Source organism: Zootoca vivipara, chromosome 12, assembly GCF_965207765.1.
Source record: "Zootoca vivipara chromosome 12, rZooViv2.hap1.1, whole genome shotgun sequence".
In the NCBI taxonomy this organism is placed as follows: Eukaryota; Metazoa; Chordata; class Lepidosauria; order Squamata; family Lacertidae; genus Zootoca; species Zootoca vivipara.
In genome coordinates, this window is record NC_142595.1 from 14,682,379 (window position 1) to 14,702,309 (window position 19,931).

At 46.9% G+C, this 19,931-nt stretch overlaps 2 protein-coding genes across 5 annotated transcripts in view; one reads left to right on the plus strand and one right to left on the minus strand.

The window, feature by feature from the left end:
- Positions 1-1,668: 1,668 nt before the first annotated feature.
- On the minus strand, positions 1,669-13,891 carry NKIRAS2 (NFKB inhibitor interacting Ras like 2). Of its 4 annotated transcripts, none has more exons than XM_035134890.3 (4): positions 13,842-13,891; positions 12,622-12,752; positions 9,415-9,656; positions 1,669-4,346 (listed from the first exon to the last, which is right to left on the minus strand). In XM_035134890.3, the coding sequence occupies exons 2-4, from the start codon at positions 12,713-12,715 to the stop codon at positions 4,107-4,109; spliced, it is 576 nt and encodes a 191-aa protein (XP_034990781.1). In that variant the 5' UTR covers positions 12,716-12,752; positions 13,842-13,891; the 3' UTR covers positions 1,669-4,106. The 4 variants fall into 4 exon arrangements, with proteins under 4 accessions (XP_034990781.1, XP_034990779.1, XP_060137079.1 ...); XM_035134888.3 differs by having other exon boundaries at positions 12,604-12,752; XM_060281096.2 differs by having other exon boundaries at positions 13,508-13,891.
- Positions 13,892-15,570: 1,679 nt separating this feature from the next.
- DNAJC7 (DnaJ heat shock protein family (Hsp40) member C7) overlaps positions 15,571-19,931 on the plus strand; it is a 38,672-nt gene continuing 34,311 nt past the window's right edge. The window contains exon 1 of the mRNA XM_088655111.1: positions 15,571-15,835. Coding sequence (XP_088511237.1) covers positions 15,714-15,835 — 122 coding nt within the window. The 5' untranslated portion in view covers positions 15,571-15,713. The remainder of the gene's footprint in view (positions 15,836-19,931) is intronic.

Here is a 19,931-nt window from a genome sequence, read left to right on the forward strand (position 1 = left end):
CCTAAAGGCAGCTGCCTTCCGCTGCCCACTCCGGCGCTGGTGTTTCGAAACACTCGGCACTTTAACCCCGTTGAAGCCATTCCTTCTGCTAATAATAATATAGCAAGAGGCTGCTTTAGGAACACAATGTGGATGCTTTCTTCCGTAGCCCCTTTTTTTCCTTTGTATCCAAAGCATTAATGCCTTTGAACATAGCATATAATGTACTCCAGGTAGTAGGTAGGGCGCCTAGGCCATAGCTCTCAGTAGTGTGTGTGCCCCCACCCTACCCAAAAATGTAAATTTTCTTCTTTTTTTAAAAAAAGGAGTGATGTGCAACCATGTTTGATCTTTAAAAAACAAAAAAGTGAAAGGAAAACCCAACACAAGTGTAGGGACTTGGGCCAGTACGTTGTTCCCCCACTCCACCCTCTGATGGTTCAATGTATATTTTTGATGTACTATATATATAAATATAAATATATAAAAATGTTGAGATTTAAGTAAAAAAAAATATTTTGATAACCATTGCTCTACTGTGTTACTTGGTCAATAAATGGAACACAGGTGAATGAAGAACAACTCTCGGCTCATTGGTTTGTTGTCGGATGATCGGACAGAGAGTGGCTCGGGCAAGACCTTAACCACAAGCTGGACTGGCATAGCGTGATCTGTAGCCGTCTCAAAAAGTGTCCGGAGCCTTTTGAATCCCTTTGTTGCCGTTGTGAGTTTGCATTGCCTGTTGGCATTGGGATTTGCCCCCATTTTCTCTCTGGCTCTGCGGCAGATTGAAGCAGCATTGTAAAATGGGTAGAGAGAGCTCGAGTCTAAGGTCTACACAAACTGGTCTACACAGTCAGCAAAATGGGGTGGTAAATCTGGACTGCACCACTTCAAATTGTAGCTGGGTGGAATCTCTTCCCCTATACAAAAGAAATATACGTCTGGATATGGGAAACGACATCTGGGATGAAGGGTTCAATTCTAGGTTTAACCCTTATAAAGGTAAAGGTACCCCTGAACATTAGGTCCAGTCGCGGGCGACTCTGGGGTTGCGCACTCATCTCGCTCTATAGGCCGAGGGAGCCGGCGTTTGTCCGCAGCTTCCAGGTCATGTGGCCAGCATGACTAAGCCGCTTCTGGCGAACCAGAGCAGCGCACAGAAACGCTGTTTACCTTCCCACTGGAGCGGTACCTATTTATCTACTTGCACTTTGACATGCTTTTGAACTGCTAGGTGGGCAGGAGCTGGGACCGAACAACGGGAGCTCACCGAACAACGGAGATTCGAACTGCCGACCTTCTGATTGGCAAGCCCTAGCCTCTGTGGTTTAGACCACAGCGCCACCCGCGTCCCTTAACCCTGATGTTGTTGTTGTTTAGTCGTTTAGTCATGTCCGTTTAGCCGTGTCCGACTCTTCGTGACCCCATGGACCAGAGCCTGCCAGGCACTCCTGTCTTCCACTGCCTCCCACAGCTTGGTCAAACTCATGTTCGTAGCTTCGAGAACACTGTCCAACCATCTCATCCTCTGTCGTCCCCTTCTCCTAGTGCCCTCAATCTTAACCCTTATATTGGAGGACAATCTGCTCCTGCAGAGTGTTGCTGAAATACAACTCTCAGATGCCACCCCTACTTCTACCATTGTCCAGATTCTACCATTCTTGAACAAAGTGCCTGGGCTGCTCATTGGTTACAGATTTATTTATTTTTGGGTGCCCAATTATATTTTGCAAAACCAGATGGTTTACATATATTTGCATATTGCCCAAATAAACATGCAGCCTAACTATCACCTCAGCGGAAGACACCAGTTTTCAGTGTGCTGGACGAAAGCGCAATAACCTAAAACGTTTATTAATAAAAGATGTAATAATATATTCTGCATTCCTCATAATAGTTTTACACACCAGAGCTAAAAGGATTCCAATACACTTATTAGCTGTATCATAACCAGCGATCTCTGGACAACTCTTCTACCTTTGTTCTTGACCCCAACTAAGTAGTGGTCTTTCCTTGGACATCGCTCGGTGGGAGTTTACTTCCAGGTAAGTATATATAGGATTGCAGTCTTAATTTGATGCCAGCTGTCCAAGAAATTGCTTATAACTTGTTCCTAAACGAGATCGGGAAATCAGGGTCACTATGTTTGGAAAAGCCATTCATGAGATGTCCAAAATCAAACTCATCCCATGCATTGGGGTATTTTTAAATATATATACAATCATAGAATTGTAGAGTTGGAAGGGACCCCGAGGATCATCTGCAGAAATAATGCAGCTGCCCCATACAGGGATCAAACCTGTGGCCTTGGCATTATGAGCACCACATTCTACCCAGTTGAGCTACCCATTTAAGCAAAATCAGCTTTCCCAAAGCGTTAAATCCCATTCCTAGGATGACACTTTCCCCATACTTCTGTTAATTAATTAATTTATTTGTTTATTGATTTTATATACCGCCCTATATCCCGGAGGGCTCAGGGCGGTTCACAGAACATAATATATAAAACCACAAAATATATAATCAAAATAAAAACAACAACCCAATAACCCCCCCCCCAAAAAAACCCCACATTTTAAAAGGGCATTGGATGTCAATCAAAAACAAAGGAGGCCTGGTTAAAAAAGAACATTTTTGCCTGGCGCCTAAAGGTGTATAATGAAGGCACCAGGCGAACTTCCCTGGGGAGAGCATTCCACAGACAGGGAGCCACTGCAGAGAAGGCCCCGTTCTCATGTTGCCACCCTCCGGACCTCTCGAAGAGGAGGCACCAGAAGAAGGTCCTCAGAAGATGATATCGGGGTCCGGGTAGGTTCATATGGAAAGAGGCAGTCCTTGAGCTAATGCGGTCCTGAGCCATTTAAGGCTTTATAAAGGTCAAAACCACCACTCGGAATTGGGCCTGGAAACTAATTGTTAGGAAGTGTGCAGTCGCACGAGCATCGGCCTTGAACTTAAGGCATTTCACTGTTTGCTTCTCTTCCATCCGCAATTACTCAGCATTCTCTTCTTAATAAACAAATACGAGTCAGCTCCTAAAGCCTTTCTGCAGATATTTCCTGCTAGCCAAGAAGTCTGGAGAGAACAGATTAGCTTGGCCATCAGCTTGCTCCCATGTTCGGCAGCATTCCTCCGCTGTCCTCATTCCCCCCCCCCAATAGCCCTGCAGCTTCACCCTACAGCATTCATCCTCCCTTGGTGGGCAGAAGAAGGGAGGGAAGGGAACTGAATCAGGGTCACCACTCAAATGGGGTTGGTCAAGGAAGACTCCCCTCTCTGCCATGCTGCCCTTCAGGACCCAAATCAACAGCAGAAATTTGGTACCCGGCCTTAACACAGGTTTTCCAAGGCCAAAAATCAAAGCCGCTTGGAAAAGAAGAATGAAAGAGTGGCTCCAAGCAAGGTTGAATATTCAACCGTGGCTGTGTACACATTACCACTTCCTCTCACTCCAGTGGCACTTCCACCATTGGTGTCTGAAGCCAAGGACACATCATGTTAGTCGCAATCCACCTGTATCCTGTAGTTCCTTGGGAAATACTGCCACGTGGCGTTTCCCCCTTGTCTCAAACCAACGTCCACCCCACTGGAAACATAAGCTGTGGTTAAGCTGAGGTGTGTACACTTGTGAAAGCCACTGCACATTCAGACGACAACTTCATTGAATAGGACACTTTGCTTTGGGGGCAGGAAAACAGATCAGGTAACACGCCTCAGATTAAGACCTCCCCACCCGCTCTATGTAAAAATGCGGACTTGAACCTCAGTGAGAAGAAAGCAACCTCACTGTTTTAAGCTACCAATGTGCCCTTAGCCTGTGACTGCAATAAGGATGCTCTTTTTTATCATCGCACAACACACCTGTTGGCACTTGACTCGGGCATGTGGTGTCCGCTTCAGACATTTCCCTCCCCCCCCCCATTCAAGCCAAAAGTGGCGTCCACCGCTGTGTACTTGGAGTGTTCTTTTTTAAAAAAGAGGGGGAAACATGCAAAGAGAGGAAGGAAAGCAGTGGCTCATCAGGAATCTGCTACTGGGTGTTCCCTTTTCACGTTTGCTCAAGGTAAGGCCAGCCCTATGCGCATGCAGGTCGCAAGATACAGCGGGCACAGCACCCGAGTCTTTCACCCGTCCACAGAACCACTGCTCTTGTTCTTGCGGCTGAGCGGAAAGGCGGACTTGCTCTGCGGCTGCGTCATCTTGCTGGCAAGGTAGACAAAGGGCTCGATGAGGGTCCGGCGGTCGGCGACGGAGATTTCCCACAGCTTCACTTTCTCGGCCTTGGCCCAGTGCTGCACTGCATCGTGGTCCACGCGCCTCTGCTCCTGCAAGTCGCACTTGTTGCCTAAGACCACGATGGTGACCTATCGCAAACGGAACGAAACGACAAGTTTGCGTGAAACGAATTAAGAAATGCACAGATCTGCACATAAGCAAGGCTGGTGGGCCCTTCCTCAGTCACCAGATTAAGGATGCAGGATAGAGGGACAACCAGTTATGAGCGAGTTTCATTCTTATACAGTGGTACCTCTACTTACGAATAACTCTACTTACGAATGGAGCTCCATCCGCCATCTTGGATGTAGTTTAGATAGGATTTTTTCTACTTACGAATTTTTAGATAGGGTTGCTTCGACTTACGAATTTTTTCTCCCAATGCATTCTTATGGGATTCGACTTACAATTTTTTTCTACTTACGAACGTGTGTTTGGAACGCATTAAATCCATAAGTAGAGGAACCACTGTATAGCCAATGTTGTATAGTCGTTAAAGAGTGTTGGACTAGGACAAGGGTCAGCAAACTTCTTCAGCAGGGGGACGGTCCACTGCCCCTCAGACCGAACTATATTTTTTTTGGGGGGGTGAACAAATTCCTATGCCCCACAAACAACCCAGAGATGCATTTTAAATAAAAGGACACATTCTACTCATGTAAAAACACACTGATTCCTGGACCGTCCACGGGCCGGATTTAGAAGGCGATTGGGCCAGATCCGACCCCTGGGCCTTAGTTTGCCTACCCATGGACTAGGACCTGGGAGACCGGGTTTCAAATCTCCATTTGGCCATGAAGCTCACTGGGTGACCTTGGGCCAGTCACTGCCTCTCAGCCTAGCCTACCCCACAAGGTTGTTACGGGGATTAAATGAGGAGGAAGAGAACTGTATTATTATTATTATTATTATTATTATTATTATTATTATTAATACCCCGCCCATGCTGGGTGGCTCCCAACAGAATATTAAAAACACGATAAAACATCAAACCTTAAAAACTTCCCTAAACAAACAAACAAACAAACAAACAAACAAACAAACAGATGTCTTCTAAAAGTCAGATAGTTGCTTATTTCCTTGACGTCTGATGGGAGGGCATTCCACAGGGCAGGTGCCACTACTGAGAAGGCCCTCTGCCTGGTTTCCAACCTCACTTCTCACCGTGAGGGAACTGCTAGAAGGCTGTTGCCGCTGGACCTCAGTGTCCAGGCTGAATGATGGAGGTGGAGATGCTCCTTCAGGTATACTGGGCTGTGTGTACACTACTTTGAGCTCCTTTGAGAAAAGGTGGGTCATAAAGGCAAAAACTAGATAATTTCCCTTATCAATAGTTTGATCAGGCTCAAAAGCCAAGGGGAGGGAGGCAGTTTCTCCACTGGAGTACTGGTGTTTAGAGTCGCAGCTGTGCCTTGAAGATGTGAAGTTGGTAGGAATGACTCCCAGGGGCCTGAGTCAGTGAGCAGCACAGGATGCCTGGCACAGGAAAGAGCCCAACTGTTGTTGCTTGTTCAGCAATAACAACCTAACTTTCCCCTGTCAGGAAAGTACAAGATGTGCTCTCAACTCGTGTGACATGATAGCGAGACCTAGCTCAGGGTCAGCTTGAGGTTTTAGTAGCTTTTCTTGGTCAATTTGGTGCAGTGGGGAGAAAAGCATTATTTATGAATGCTCATAGCAAGATGACTCTAGAGCAGAGTTTCCCAAACTTGGGTCTCAAGCTTGGGGTTTTTTTTGGACTACAGTTCCCATCATCCCTGACCACTGGTCCTGCTAGCAAGGGAAGATGGGAGTTGTAGTCCAAAAACAGCTGGAGACACACGTTTGGGAAACCCTGCTCTAGAGTAAAACAGGGTTTAAGGAAATTATGACGGGCTAAACAGAGGTTAAAAATACCCCGTGTGCAAGTCACCAGATAAAGTTTTTTTTTAACGCCCTTTTACAATCAATCATAAATAACCCTTCAAAACTCTTGTTGCCTTTGATGCCAAGTGGGTTTAAGTACACCTTAAGAGACACGGGTGGCGCTGTGGTCTAAACCACTGAGTCTTTTGGGCTTGCCGATTGGAGAGTCGGAGGTTCAAATCCCCACAATATTTACTGTACTGTTTTTCACTGCTGTTCATATTTCTAACCATACTTGGAAATTTATTAATTTATTGTATCTCTTTAAATCCTCCCCCAAAATTCCCACTCTTCCCATATCCTTCTCTCATCTTGGACCCTTATTCTCGCTGTCATAGTTGCAAGTTCCACATGTTTAATCAAGCAATATTGCCATTGTTCTTTCTTTGGGAGTTTTTTGGCCTTCCATTTTTGAGCGTATAATATTCTAACCGCTAGCAGTGAGAAGCCATTTTTAAATGTCCCCTGGGGCAGAAGTGAGAGTCCCCACATAACACCAATGAAGAAGATTTTTAGTGGAACGGACTCTCACGAGAGGTGGTAAGACTCTCCTTCCTTGGAAAGGCCCTCTGTCATACATGATTTAGGTGATATTTTTGCACTAGATGACTCTTGGGGTCCCTTCCAGCTCTACAATTCTATGATTCTTAATCTGAATTCTTCTACCGGACTGCCATTCACTCATGTGATTTGATTACAAGTTTTACAGTGCAGAAGGATTTCTTAAGAGCTAAAATGTCAAAACTCAAACTAAGAGGGCAAATACTGTCTATTTTGCCGAGTGGTTGGATGAGGGGGTGAGGAAACACCAGTATTTTTTTTGCCCTTTTAGCTACTGCTTATAAGCTAACAATACAGGCTCTGCTGGCTATTATATGTAATTAGTACACATTTTTCTCTGGCAATTGCATTCAAATCAGTCCAAGGTTTCATCATGTTTTTCAAAAGGCACTGTGGCTGAAATCTTTTGAATGCAAGTTTAAAAGTGCTTATTGGGTTTTTCCTCAATATGGCCCTCAAACACAGCTGTTATTGTTTTTGCAGGCCTTGACCCAAATATTCCCAAAGCTTGCCCGACCTGAGAGACTAGCCAGACCTGAGCCCCAGAGTGCATTCTTCGCTCCTCTCCTCAGCAATAGTCCTCATGTTTTTCCATGACTCACTTTAAATCGAGCCGCGACCTAGTAGCGAGAAATGACCCGTCGGTTGAAGACAGGCCCTTTACAGCACGCAAGAGAATCCGTGGCATCTCTTCCACACCACATGGTTAAAACACATGACCTCTCATGTGCCTCGCAGAGCTATAATTTCCAGAACCCTTAACAAATTACTGTTCCCAGGATCCTTGGGGGGGGGGGAGTCACGTGCTTTATACTTTAAATGTATTATGTCCAGGCAAGCACACCTGAGATTGAGGGGGGCCGTGGCCGTGTGACGTAAGCACGCCACGTGCGCACTTCACGGTGCGTACTAACATGTCATGCGCGTGCCCTGTTGGCTTACGCGCACGGCGCAAGCACGTCCCGCAGAATGTGAATGCATGGCTGCCGTGGAATTTTGAGGGGGGCTGGTCCCCTCCTTGAAAATTGTGGGGGAGCCTTGCCCTCCCCTAGATGGCGCCCCATGACCATGTGATGCTAATCTGTAAAGTGTTGGGAGGAAAGAAAGTTCAAAAACTCAGGCGGCCTCAGTGGCCTGGAGTGCCTTCATCAGCTTCGTCTGGTGGCCCAGCTACACCCCTATCTGGACAGGGATAGCCTAACTACTGTTGTCTATGCTCTGGTAACCTCAAGGTCAGATTACTGCAATGCATTATACGTAGGGCTGCCTCTGAAGACAGTTCGGGAACTTCAGCTGGTGCAGAATTCAGCAGCCAGGTTGCTCACCGGAGCAAGACGGTTTGAGAGTATTACACCGATCCTGGTCTGACTGCACTGGCTACCAATTAGTTTCCAAGCCCAATTCAAAGTGCTGGTTTTGACCTATAAAGCCTTAAATGGCTCGGGACTGCAATAGCTCAAGGACCGCCTCTTTCCATAGGAACCTACCCGGACCCTGAGTTCATCTTCTGAGGCCCTCCTTTGTGTGCCTCCTCCTCGAGAGGTCTGGAGGGTGGCAACATGAGAACAGGGCCTTCTCTGCAGTGGCTCCCCGTCTGTGGAATGCTCTCCCCAGGGAAGTTCGCCTGGCGCCTTCACTATACACCTTTAGGCGCCAGTCAAAAACGTTCCTTTTAAAGCAGGCCTTTGGTTGATCTGATTGACATCCTATACCCTTTAAAAAATGTGGCTCTTTTGGGGGGGTATTGTTTTTCTTTTGATTTTATATATTGTGATCTTTTCTGTGAACCGCCCTGAGACCTCTGGGTATAGGGCAGTACAGTGGTACCTCGGGTTACAAACACCTCGGGTTACAAACACTTCGGGTTACAGACTCCGCTAACCCGGAAGTAGTACAGTCAAACCTTGGTTTACGTCTACCTCTGTTTGCAACCGCTTCGGCGAGCGACCACCGTGGACCCGGAAGTGTTTACATCCGGGTTCCGCGGCGTCAGATGCGCAGCAGCGATCTGTGCAGCGCGTGCATAGAAGCGCTCTAACGGCGCTTCGCGCACGCGCAGAAGCGTACCTTCGGTGAGCGACCGCCTCCGCAGAACGGATTGCGGTCGCAAACCGAGGTACCACTGTACCTCGGGTTAAGAACTTTGCCCCAGGATAAGAACAGAAATCGCACAACGGTGGTGGCAGCAGGAGGACCCATTAGCGAAAGTGCGTCTCAAGTTAAGAACGGTTTCAGGTTAAGAACGGACCTCCGGAACGAATTAAGTTGGTAACTAGAGGTACCACTGTACAATGGTGCCTCGACTTACGAAGATGATCCATTCCGCGGTCTTCTTCGTAAGTCGAGGTCTTCGTAACTTGAAGCGCCACTCCAGCGCATGCGCTGGGTGTGCGCGCCGAAAATACTTCCGGAGGCTTTGACTTCGGAAGTCGAATTATTCGGAAATCGAAGCCTTCGTAAGTCGAGGTATGACTGTATATAAATTCAATAAATAAATAACTAATAAAAGCCAGAGATCTCTAGACCAGGAGTGGCGACATTACGGCCATCAGAGGGACGCCGTTATCCTGCAGCATTAGCCATCTTGAATGGGGCTGATGGGAATCCAACTGCACCTGGAGGGCGACAGGTTCGCCACCTCCCACTTGAGACCCGCCCCCCCCCTACACCTTTCAGTGTAGGAGCACCAACCTCCTTTTTATCCTTGCTCTTGTCTATCTCCTTCTTCAGAATCTCCACCCTCTTGAAGGACTCCTTGCTGTCAATGCTGTAGACCAGCACGTATCCATCAGTGCAGGAGAAGCAGTGCTTGGGCAACTCCAGCCCATCCCTCAAGCCTCGGGTGTCATAGAAGCGCACCAGCTCCCGCACCCCCCGGTCCGTCTCGATGGAGCCCACGTAAATGTCCTCTTGGGTTTCGATCATCTCTGAACCTGCACACAGCCAACGGGACAGAGGGGAGCCATTACTGCACATGCTGAAATTATTGGGAGTTTTCTTAGAAGGATTCGTTCTCTCCATACTCGCAGCAGCCAGGGGCACTGCTTTTGTTAGGCCAACCAAAACAAAATAGCTCTTGAGTTCTCCAGGACTCTTCCATCAGCTAAACAAGGAGTTCTGGAGAACTCAAAAGCTCGTGTGATATTTTGGCAGCTGGCCTAATATACTTCGTACCCTACTATGGATTTAAAAATTGCAAATATCATACAAATGTTCACAAAATACAGTGGTACCTCTACTTACGAATAACTCTACTTACGAATGTTTCTACTTACAAATGGAGCTCCGTCCGCCATCTTGGATGCGGCTTAGATAGGATTTTTTCTACTTACGAATTTTTTCTCCCAATGCATTCCTATGGGATTCGACTTACAATTTTTTTCTACTTACAAATGTGCGTTTGGAACGCATTAAATTCGTAAGTAGAGGTACCACTGTATTATGCAGTTACCGTAGTTTTCCATGTATAAGACGAAGGGTTTTTTTTTTTACCAAAAAATTAGGTTTCGAATTGAGGCTCGTCTTATACACGGGTAGCGCTAAGGGGTGTTTTCTTAATTTGGAGTCCCCAAAAATAGGGGGCGTCTTATACATGGGGGCGTCTTATACACGGAAAAATATGGTATACGAAATATTTACCTTATGCTTTGCATAATTTTAAAAATACATATTAAGAATGTAATTCATTTAAATACAGTTAGTTGCACCCTGGGGTCTTTTGATCCAAGCATTCATTGTGAAAACCGCTCTTTAAAGCTAAATGGGAGTGAATGTCAATTTGGGTTTTCTGAGGATTGCTGTTTGCTCCGATTGAGCTTTAAAGAGCGAGTTTTTGTGGGGAAAGCTCTGGAGCAAAAAGGAAAAGAAAGGGTGCTCAGACACAGAACTTTTCATTGCGAACCATGGACTGGTCACGTTGTGCGGATGCCTGATTATTGTCTTCCAAAGCAACTACTCTATTCCGAACTTAAAAATGGAAAGCGTAATGCTGGTGGGTCAACAAAAGAGGTTTAAAGACTGCCTCAAGGCAAATCTTTAAAAATGTAGTATAAACACCAACAATTGGGAAACACTTGCCTGCGAGTGCTCCAATTGGAGAACAGCCTTTACCAAAGGTGTCATAGGCTTTGAAGACACTCGAACTCGGGACGCAAGGAAGAAACGTGCTAAGAGGAAGGCACGCTTGGCAAACCCTCACCAGGATCAACTCCTACCTGGGAACCAATGTCCCCACTGTGGAAGGACGTGTGGATCCAGAATTGGTCTCCACAGTCACTTACGCACTCATTGTTAAAACAGAGTTTATGGAAGACAATCTTACTCGGCTACGAGTGATCGCCAAAGAAGAAGAAGAATGCAGCCTGAGTGCAATTGCTATGTGGCCCAAGGTTTCTGTCCTTTGCAGTACAGTATTTGGTTTGCCCCATATTCATGTCTAGTTGAGACACATTTGCCTGTTGTGTAAGACTCCTAAGCTGCCTCACCTGTCTGCAGCTTTTCCACCAGCAGCACTCTACTCCTCCGCATTTTTATGAACACTCTGCCCCTGTGGGTTTTTTTGTCTCCAGAATTCAATTTTGTCAGCCGACCAGCCTTTCGACCCTTTACCCACCCTCAGTATAGACTCCAGGATTTTTGGGGGGGTGGGCGCTCTCAACAACAGTATCCTTTGTGGGGGGGGGGGGGTCCTTAACCTGAAAGAGGTGGGGTTTGCAAACTGAGAATGATCTTGTGCTGCATTTTATCTTCTTGGGTGCTCTCTACGAAGTGGAAATGGTAATACTGCACTGCTAGGCTTGGGCCCCTAGCAAAAACCCAAGCGTCTGTGTTCTCCTGCCTGCCTACCTAACACCACATCAAATCCCCCCCCCCCTCCCTGGGTCCCGCGTAACCCAGTCAAATTGAATTTCCACTTTGCTCACGATTCTGCACTGCATGTTAACTTCCTAGTGGCTATAGATTTAATTCTTCAAGCTGCATCGCTAGGCAATGTGCAAAGAATCAAAAGTAATTATTAACCCCCTACAAAGAAAACAGAGTGAACAGTACTTAACAAAAGAACTAACCAGCTGAGCTGTGGGTCAGACAGAAGTGTGGGGTTCTGCACCCTCTCCGGAAGACCCGCCAATGTGTGAGAGAGGGACATTCATTCTGGAGCTACAGAGTAACTGATATTAAGAAACGCTTTACTTCTTGCAGCAAGCTTTTTGTGAATCAGGGCCTGAGAAGAGCATTGGAGCTGAGGCCAGGGGGTGGTAAAAAAGGTGACACTCCCCGAGAAACATGGGACCCAGGCTAGGATAGTTTCTCCCTGGCCACGTAGAATCACTCCCAATGATGGGCAGGATATACATAGGCAAGCAACAGACTCTTTTTAATTTTCGCAATGGCTCTGTACAGTAAATTAGCCTTAAAAATGGTTTAGCCTTGAACAATCAGGATAGTCATACCCTCCAACCTTTCTCTGATGAAAATGGGATGTATTATTATTATTATTACCACACCCATCTCTGGGTGATGTCCAACATATATACCGTAAAACATAATTAAACTTTAAACAAAAACTTCCCTATACAGGACTGCCTTCAGATGTCTTCTAAAGGCTGTATAGTTCCTTATCTCCTTGGCTCGCATAACTCCATACCCTCCAACATTTCTCCAGTGAAAACAGGGACGTCCTACCATACCCTCCAACATTTCTCTGATGAAAATAGGGACGTCCTAAGGAAATGCAGGACATTCCGGGATCAACTCAGAAACCGGGACGGCTTCTGTAAATCCAGGGCTGTCCCCAGAAAATAGGGACACTTGGAGGGGGTCTGAATTAGCCTCAAAAACCGGTTTAGGCCTGAACAAGCAAGGGTAGCGTGCTGTGCCCACCTGAAAGCCAACACTCACCGACCGCATGATTTCCATAGAGGAGCTGCTCCAGGATCGAGGTCTTCCCAACGGACGCTTGCCCACATACTACCACTTTGCAGCTCTTCCCCATCTTCTGGTCGGTGGGGGGAGAGGAAGAATGCAAGAAGCTGCAAATGGAAGGCATGCGGTGAAAACATACATAGGCATACAAACACCCACACATCTCTGTGTGGGCGCAGGAGCAAAGGAAGCACCCTCACGTCACCAGGCCAAGGGACATCGGTCCGTCTAGCTCTGTATTGTCTACACAGACTGGCAGCAGCTTTCCAAGGTTTAAGGCAGAAGTCTGCCCCCAGCCATACCAAGAGGTGCCGGGGTCTGAACGTGGAACCTACTGCATGCAGAGCAAACACTCTGTCGCTGAGCTATGTGCCCGAGGCTGTTTTTTTGGAGTTTCAGGGAGGGACTTCCAGCAGAACAGCCAGGCTGCCTGGAGCCCAGGTTTGTACCAGCAAATTGGGGGAAAGGGCGTGAGCAGGAATGCAAGCGGCCCTATAAGGATCAGTCGTCTGGGGAAAGACACACTGCAGGGTCCAGCAGTCTTGCTTTCGACTGACCCCGCCAGGAGCTCTCGAAACTTATCTCCAGCTCTGCGAAACCGATTCACCCACTTTATTCTCTGAGGAACATATTGTTCCAATGCTGCAATGTATTAAATGTTATCCTGCAATCTGATTTAATCACGTCCATGCATTTCTTGCCCATTGCAAGCATTGCACAGAAAAGTTTCCATTGTTGTTGCAAAAAGCTCGCTATTTTCATCTCGCATGCATTTTCTCTGTCACGTAGAAATATCAAATTTCACTAGACTTTCCCCCACCATTCCCAATTCTTTTTACTCCGTGCCCAGCCGAGGAGTCACCTTGCATCGAAGTAGGCTCCAATTCACAAGAGCTTATGCCAACAACGAACGCATTCCCGTTCAAGGCACTTCCAGGCTCTTTTCCTCGTGCGTCATTCAGGTATGCTAACCAGAAAGCCTGGACTGGTGGCTGTTGTTCCCTGTTGGGCCTGTGCACAGGTCTGCTGCCACATAAACGAGTGGAACAAACCCTTGGTATAACGTGAGCATGCAATTCCACACCGATCTTGCTTTTCTAAATGGTGCATCCTGTTTTGAGAGCTTCATCTGAGAAAGTTCGGCTGATCCTGACCGGCTGATCAGCGCGCACCTGCACGGGGTAATATGGACTTACCTTCCCAAGGCGCTTGCCCCTTTGTTTCCTTACTTTCTGCCTTCAGCTTCAGCCGGGAGAGGAACTGAGGGCCAACAAGTCAAAGGAGCTAGGAGAAGTGGCAGAAAGAGAAAGAGGCAGCCCACAGCTCCATCTAGGGTTGCATGTGAAATGTTGCTCCGCAATTGCCAAGGAGTCACTTGGGGAACTTCAGCTGCGGAGCACTTAAGACAGCGGCATCAATTGCACAGTGCAGAAGAGTTGCATAGTGCACAGTGTGTGTTCCTGTGTGATGGTGGAAATGGTGGAATACCACAACAGAGAGAATGGTTATGTGTTGTGGTCACACTTTTTCCCCACAATTAACTTACGAATTCTCTCTGCCACAAGGTGGATAGCCACTGGCTCAGACATCCCCAAACTTCGGCCCTCCAGATGTTTTGGACTACAGTTCCCATCTTCCCCAACCACTGGTCTTGTTGGCTAGGGATCATGGGAGTTGTAGGCCAAAAATCTGGAGGGCCGCAGTTTGGGGATGCCTGCACTGGCTGCTTTCCCCTGGGAAAACCTGTTGTTTACCACTAAATCAGAACAAACAAGAGTGACGGGGTAACCTAATAGCCTCTTGGACCCACGCTTTCCAGGCACAGCACAAGGGGAAGTATGTGCAAGCCCTAAGATTACTAAAAATGCATTAGTTGAGAAGAATAGGTTTATTAACAACCATTAGCCATCAAAAGCCACCGTTAGTCATGCTAGCTAAAGGAAAATCTAGTGTTCTAAAGCTATATAGCAGGGATGAAGAACCTGCAGCCAGACAGACTTTTTTTGGACTACAGTTCCCATAATCCCTGACTATTGGCCATGCTGGTTGGGGCTGATGGGAGTTGGAACCCAACAGCATCTGGACAGGCCACAGGTTCCGATTAAAGCTTTGAGTGGACCAGATGTTGGAAATGAGGACTATAGGAAAGTGATCACTGCCATATCCTTCTGGTGTGTTTTTCAGGGTGATTGAATATATTTATGTAAAATGTTAGTTACGTACTTTTACATAGGTTTTTTTTCTTTAAAGTGATGAATCCAGCTGAGTTCAACGAAGCTCCTTCCTAAGCAAGCATAAATAAGGAATCAGGGAACCCAGTCCCAGCAACGAGCCCCAGTAAGTACAGGCCAGCCTCAGGATTTGGTTTCTTTTTCTTGTTTAAATTGTTCTTTTATTGATTTTGTAAAATTAAAAACAATAAAAAAATATTTGCATAGACTTACAAACTTGGTTGCATGTGAACATTCAGCAATAAAGTAAAACAGTTGCAACAATTATCATTTTTTTTTACTTGTGGACTGACATGAGAGAGAACGAATGCCAGAGCATCATATTATGATGTACAACGTAGTAGTAGTAGTAGTAGTAGTAGTAGTAATAATAATAATAATAATAATAATAATAATACGCAACCCTTCTGGTTGGGTTGCCCCAGCCACTCTGGGCGACTTCCAACACGCATAAAAACATAATAAAACGTCAAACATTAAAAAAACTTCCGGATACAGATCAAATTTGGATTGGTGAGCACGGGCAAATAATAATTGTTAATATTTTGCGTCCCTTTTATGTTTATTCCTCTCAGCGGGTGAGGGGGCTCCTCCCGCCACACAGGGGGGGAAAAGGAGCCGGGGTTCCCTCTTGGCGGACTCCGATCCTTCCTCTCCTTGTTCAGCTAAACCGGAAGTGGGCGTTCTAGCCGCCACTACTCGTTCTTCGGATATGGACGTGTGAGCTTCCGTTCCCGTCCTCCTTTCGCTCTCGCTCTCCCGCTCTCTCTCTCTCTCTCCTTTCTCTCTCCCTTCCCGGCTCTCCGGCCGTTGATCGCCTGCAACAAGGAAGCCAAGATGGCGGCGGCGGGAGGAGGAGAGTGCGACGTGATTATGGCGCCCGCGGCGGCGAACCTGGCGGCGCCTTCTCACCCTGAAGGGTCGGCGATGTTGAGCGACGAGGACGCGGGGACGCGCAGGTAAGAGCCTCCGCCCGAGGGCCCCCTCCAGGCACACTCCCCGCACGGGTCCTCCCGTCCCCTCGAGGGGGGGCAGACCCATGGAGGGGGGAGGGGTGGGCTAGGGGAGAATGCGGCGAGGGGCGGGGCCTGCACTGCAGGTGAGGGAAGGGGAAGTAAGTGGGGGTTGGGGGTGCGCGCGAGACGAGAGATGCATTGTCCTCAGCTGTGCCCCCAAAGGACCGTAGGATAAAGCCAATTAATTGTGTGTATCCCCTGTAGGTGTCGCTGGACTACAACTCCCATCATCCCTAGATGGCCAAAGGGTGATGGGAGCTGTAGTCCATCAACAGCCTGGGGGGTGGGGGACAAGATTGAGAGAGGCTGGTCTGTGTAGACACGTGTGCTGCTTCTGAAATGCCAGGTGCTGGGAGGGTGAATTATGTGGGGGGGGGGCTACCCCTAAAGAGTCTGCCTTGCAAGGAGAAGGTCCCCGGTTCAGTCCCCGCTGGCATCTCCAGGTTGGGCTGGTGAGAGGCTTCCTGGGCTGAAACCCCGGAGAGATGCTTCCTGCCAGTGTAGACAGTACTGTGCAAGATGGCCCAGTGGTTCTGACTTGGTATAAGGCAGCTTATTATGTTACTAGAAGGCACAGCTGTCAACCCCCGGATTTGAAGATAAGGAAATCCTATTGTGCTGTCAGCTGTCAACTCCCGGATATGAAAGTAAGGGCGCTGAATAAGGGAATTTCCTGCACAAAATTGGAAAGTTGACAGAACTGCTAGAAGGTTCCTCCTTTAATTGCCCACTTATTAGGCTTCATTGAAGCCTCTTAACTGCACACCGTGAGGAATAGCTTGTTTTGCAAGAGGGGTCCTTGGTCCCGTACAGTAAAGTGATATTTGAGGGTTTTAAAGTGTGTATGTGTGAGGGTTTAACAGTAGGATATAATCTCCAAAAGAGCCCAAGGCTCAGCCCAGGAGTCTTCATCCTCTTTTGAGCCTGACGTGTGCGCTTAAGGCAGAGTTCAGTGGGCCTTGTTCCCTAACGAAGTCCTTGAAATGCTTCACATACCTTCACAAGCCAGGGATACTTGGCATATGACCCGGTATTGCCGTAGTGTAACTATTTGTTTGCTTCATTTTTATTTGTTAAATTTATGTCCCACCTTTCCGCAAAATGATGCTCAAGGCAGCTAATGGTGCTCATAGTGGCTAAAGGTTTTAGAAGAGTTGGGGTTAGGGATTGTGGCGGCGTACGCATCATATGCTTAAAACACATACACACCACTGCAGCTGTAAAGAATCCAGGGGACTGAGGGGTGGTGGGAATTGTAGTTCTATTAGGGGTAAACTACAGTTCCCAGGATTCTTTGGGAGAAGTCATGTGCTTTTGACAGTGTGATGAGTGCAGCACAGGGCGCCCTCTTGGGTTGGGGATGGATCAAAGCTGTTCTTCCTGTGGAAAGTTGCCATACAACTTATATAAATGGGGATGAACACCATATTGGTGATTCTGGTTGGTTTGTATTCGTTCACTTATTGCAGAGAACTAATCGGGGTTCCAGTTTGAAATATTTGGTAGGACGCTGCATTTCCACATCTTGTTGATAAAAGTTACAAGTCTGGTGTTAAGTGGAAGCAATCAATAGTTTTACAAAAGTGACTTAGAAGTTTGCTTCAATAGAAATTAGGATTTGACCTTCCACTCATTCCTCACTTATAAGCCTGGTTGGCTTATAGCCAGGTCTGTTCTCTGGGGAGAAAAATAAATATTTTAAACGTAGCTTGTGGCTAAATCAGTGACCAGTCCAGAGGTGTATGGTGAAAACTGATTGCCCTTGAGTCGTGGTTTGCGGGGAGTTTCGGATAACAATTCAAGAACTTGTGATATGTTCTCTGTGAGGGAATAGCTAGATCTCAAACTTTGCATCAGGTGCAGGAAACCTTTGGCCCTCCAGATGTTGCTGAGTTACAACTCTCATCATACCTGGCCTTTGGGTGGGTTTGCAGGGGTGGTGGGAGTTGTCATTCAGCAACATCTGGACGGCCCAAAGCTCCCAAGTTCAATCAGTGGTATCTCCCAAGTAAGACTGATGGGGGTAGCAAGTATCTGAAATGCTGGAGAGCAACTGCCTTTCAGTGTAAAGTAGACAAGAATAAGCTACATAGACTAGTCATCTGATTAAGTATAGTAGCAACTTCCTGGGTAAATACTGGAGCGGTGACCTTGTCTGACTGAATGAGCAGGGAGATGTAACAAAAGGGGGGACGGACATTTCTGGCTGCATAACTTAACTGAATGAGATTTTTGTGGGGAAAGGAAATGTCACGTGTTACTTTGGACATTTTTCCTGCCCTACGGTCTTGGGGTGTGTCACAGTTATTACAGTAATGAGAGATGGGGAACAGTTAATTTAGCTGTCCTGCTCCTAATTTGACTCTCAGCACTTGTGATTAACCATTTTGCAAAAGGTAAACAATGTGGTTTTTCCTTAAGGGAGTCCTGGTAAAATGGGTTAGACTCGAGTGAGAAAGAGTGATGTGCCCTTGGTGAGCTCATGGCTTAGGTGGGGTTTGAATGTTAGCTTCCCATAGGCAAAGCCAAGGCTGATTCTCCAAAAGTAGCAGCGGCTAGTAAACCACCCCCACCCCAGTCACATGGAGTACCATATGGTCTCTTGTTGCCCCCCCCCACAGGTCCAGAGGAGATGTCTGGAAGCAATGGGCTGTCTTTAAAGAAGTTGTCCTCTCCCTGCGCGCGCACAGACACACACACACACACACCGCTTCCGAGATTTGCAGGGCACAGGGATAGAAGAGGGTGAAGAAGTCCCATCCACTGTGCAGGTGGAAGTTCTTGTGCTAACAGAACAACTTTGTTGGGTGCTACCCAATGGCTTTGCCATTGAACTTGCTAACAGTTCACTTTGGCATACCAGGGCATGAGGGAGATGTCACTGTTTTATGGTATAGCAGGAGATGCTCTGTGGTTGCTTGGAAGCTTATTAGGGGTTTATTTAATGAGAAGAGTATTAACTGCAGAAAACACTGAACTGCTTCCCTGTCATTATTTTATGTGCGGATGCAAGACAGCATTCAACAATACTCCTGTTTAAACAAAGCAAAACTGTCACCAAGTAGACCTTGCCAGTGCCCTACATATGCTATCTGCTTCCCCAAATACATTCTCCAATCCTGTTGTTCAGCAGGTAACTCAGTATAGAAAGGGTTCCCTGAAACTTGAAAACCACAGCAGTACAACATAGCTTGGGTGATCCTGCTTACAGTTGCAAAGGATGATATTATGAATGGCTGAGGGTCACATTAGGTTATTAATACCTCTGGAATTCCCTGCAAATGCTCATTGGAAAAGCCAATATTGTAAGCAAGTTCAAAAAAGGACAAGGTGGTAGGGCTTCTTTCCCAGAATTTGGTAGGATGCTCAATGTATCCAGCCTAACACCCGTTCCTAATAGTTGTGATTTAAACAGACTGGGATTGGGAGCAGAGGTCTCCCAAGGATCATCTAGACCGGCCCCCTTCAATGCAGGAATCTCAGCTAAAGCATCCATAGCAATGGCCATCCATCCTCTGCTAAAAACTTCCAAGGAAGGAGAGTCCCACTCCTCATGGGAGTCTATTCCACTCTTGAACATCTCCTAGTTTCAGAAGTCTTGCTGTTATACTTTGAGAACCATGGGAGAAGAACAGAACCACTTTTAATCTAGGCAGCACTGTGGGATGCTTGAATGTTTGTGGAAGAGTGCAGAAGAGGGAGAGAAGTAACTTGGGGAAGCTGACTTACAGAGCATGTTATTGGCATGGCATCTTGGCAGAGATGGCCCAAGCAATAAATAGTCAGTGTCAAAGTTATAAAAATACACGGGAGTCAAAGAGATGACAAATATTGTCCATTGACCTTATTTCCAAGTCACCCTGAAGATGAAGTTCACTGCAGGGCATGGAACACAAATACTGTAGCTTGGAAGTTACCCACTCATTGTATTTTGCCCTTGGGTGGTGGCTCCAAGAAGGTCCTTGGAGTGTATATCAGAACTGAATCAAGAATGAGACTTCTCTCTTGAGTAGTCTTTAGTCTCCAGCATGCCTTGGAG

Bases quoted from the DNA above. Each gene is read 5' to 3' on its own strand.
- NKIRAS2 (XM_035134888.3), bottom strand. From the start codon at position 12,715: ATGGGGAAGAGCTGCAAAGTGGTAGTATGTGGGCAAGCGTCCGTTGGG. The intron at 9,657-12,603 runs GTGGGCACAGCA...GGCTGTGTGCAG, and splicing joins CGGTGAGTGTTGGCTTTCAG to GTTCAGAGATGATCGAAACC. The intron at 4,347-9,414 runs GTTGGTGCTCCT...CGTTTGCGATAG, and splicing joins AGAGCAAGGATAAAAAGGAG to GTCACCATCGTGGTCTTAGG.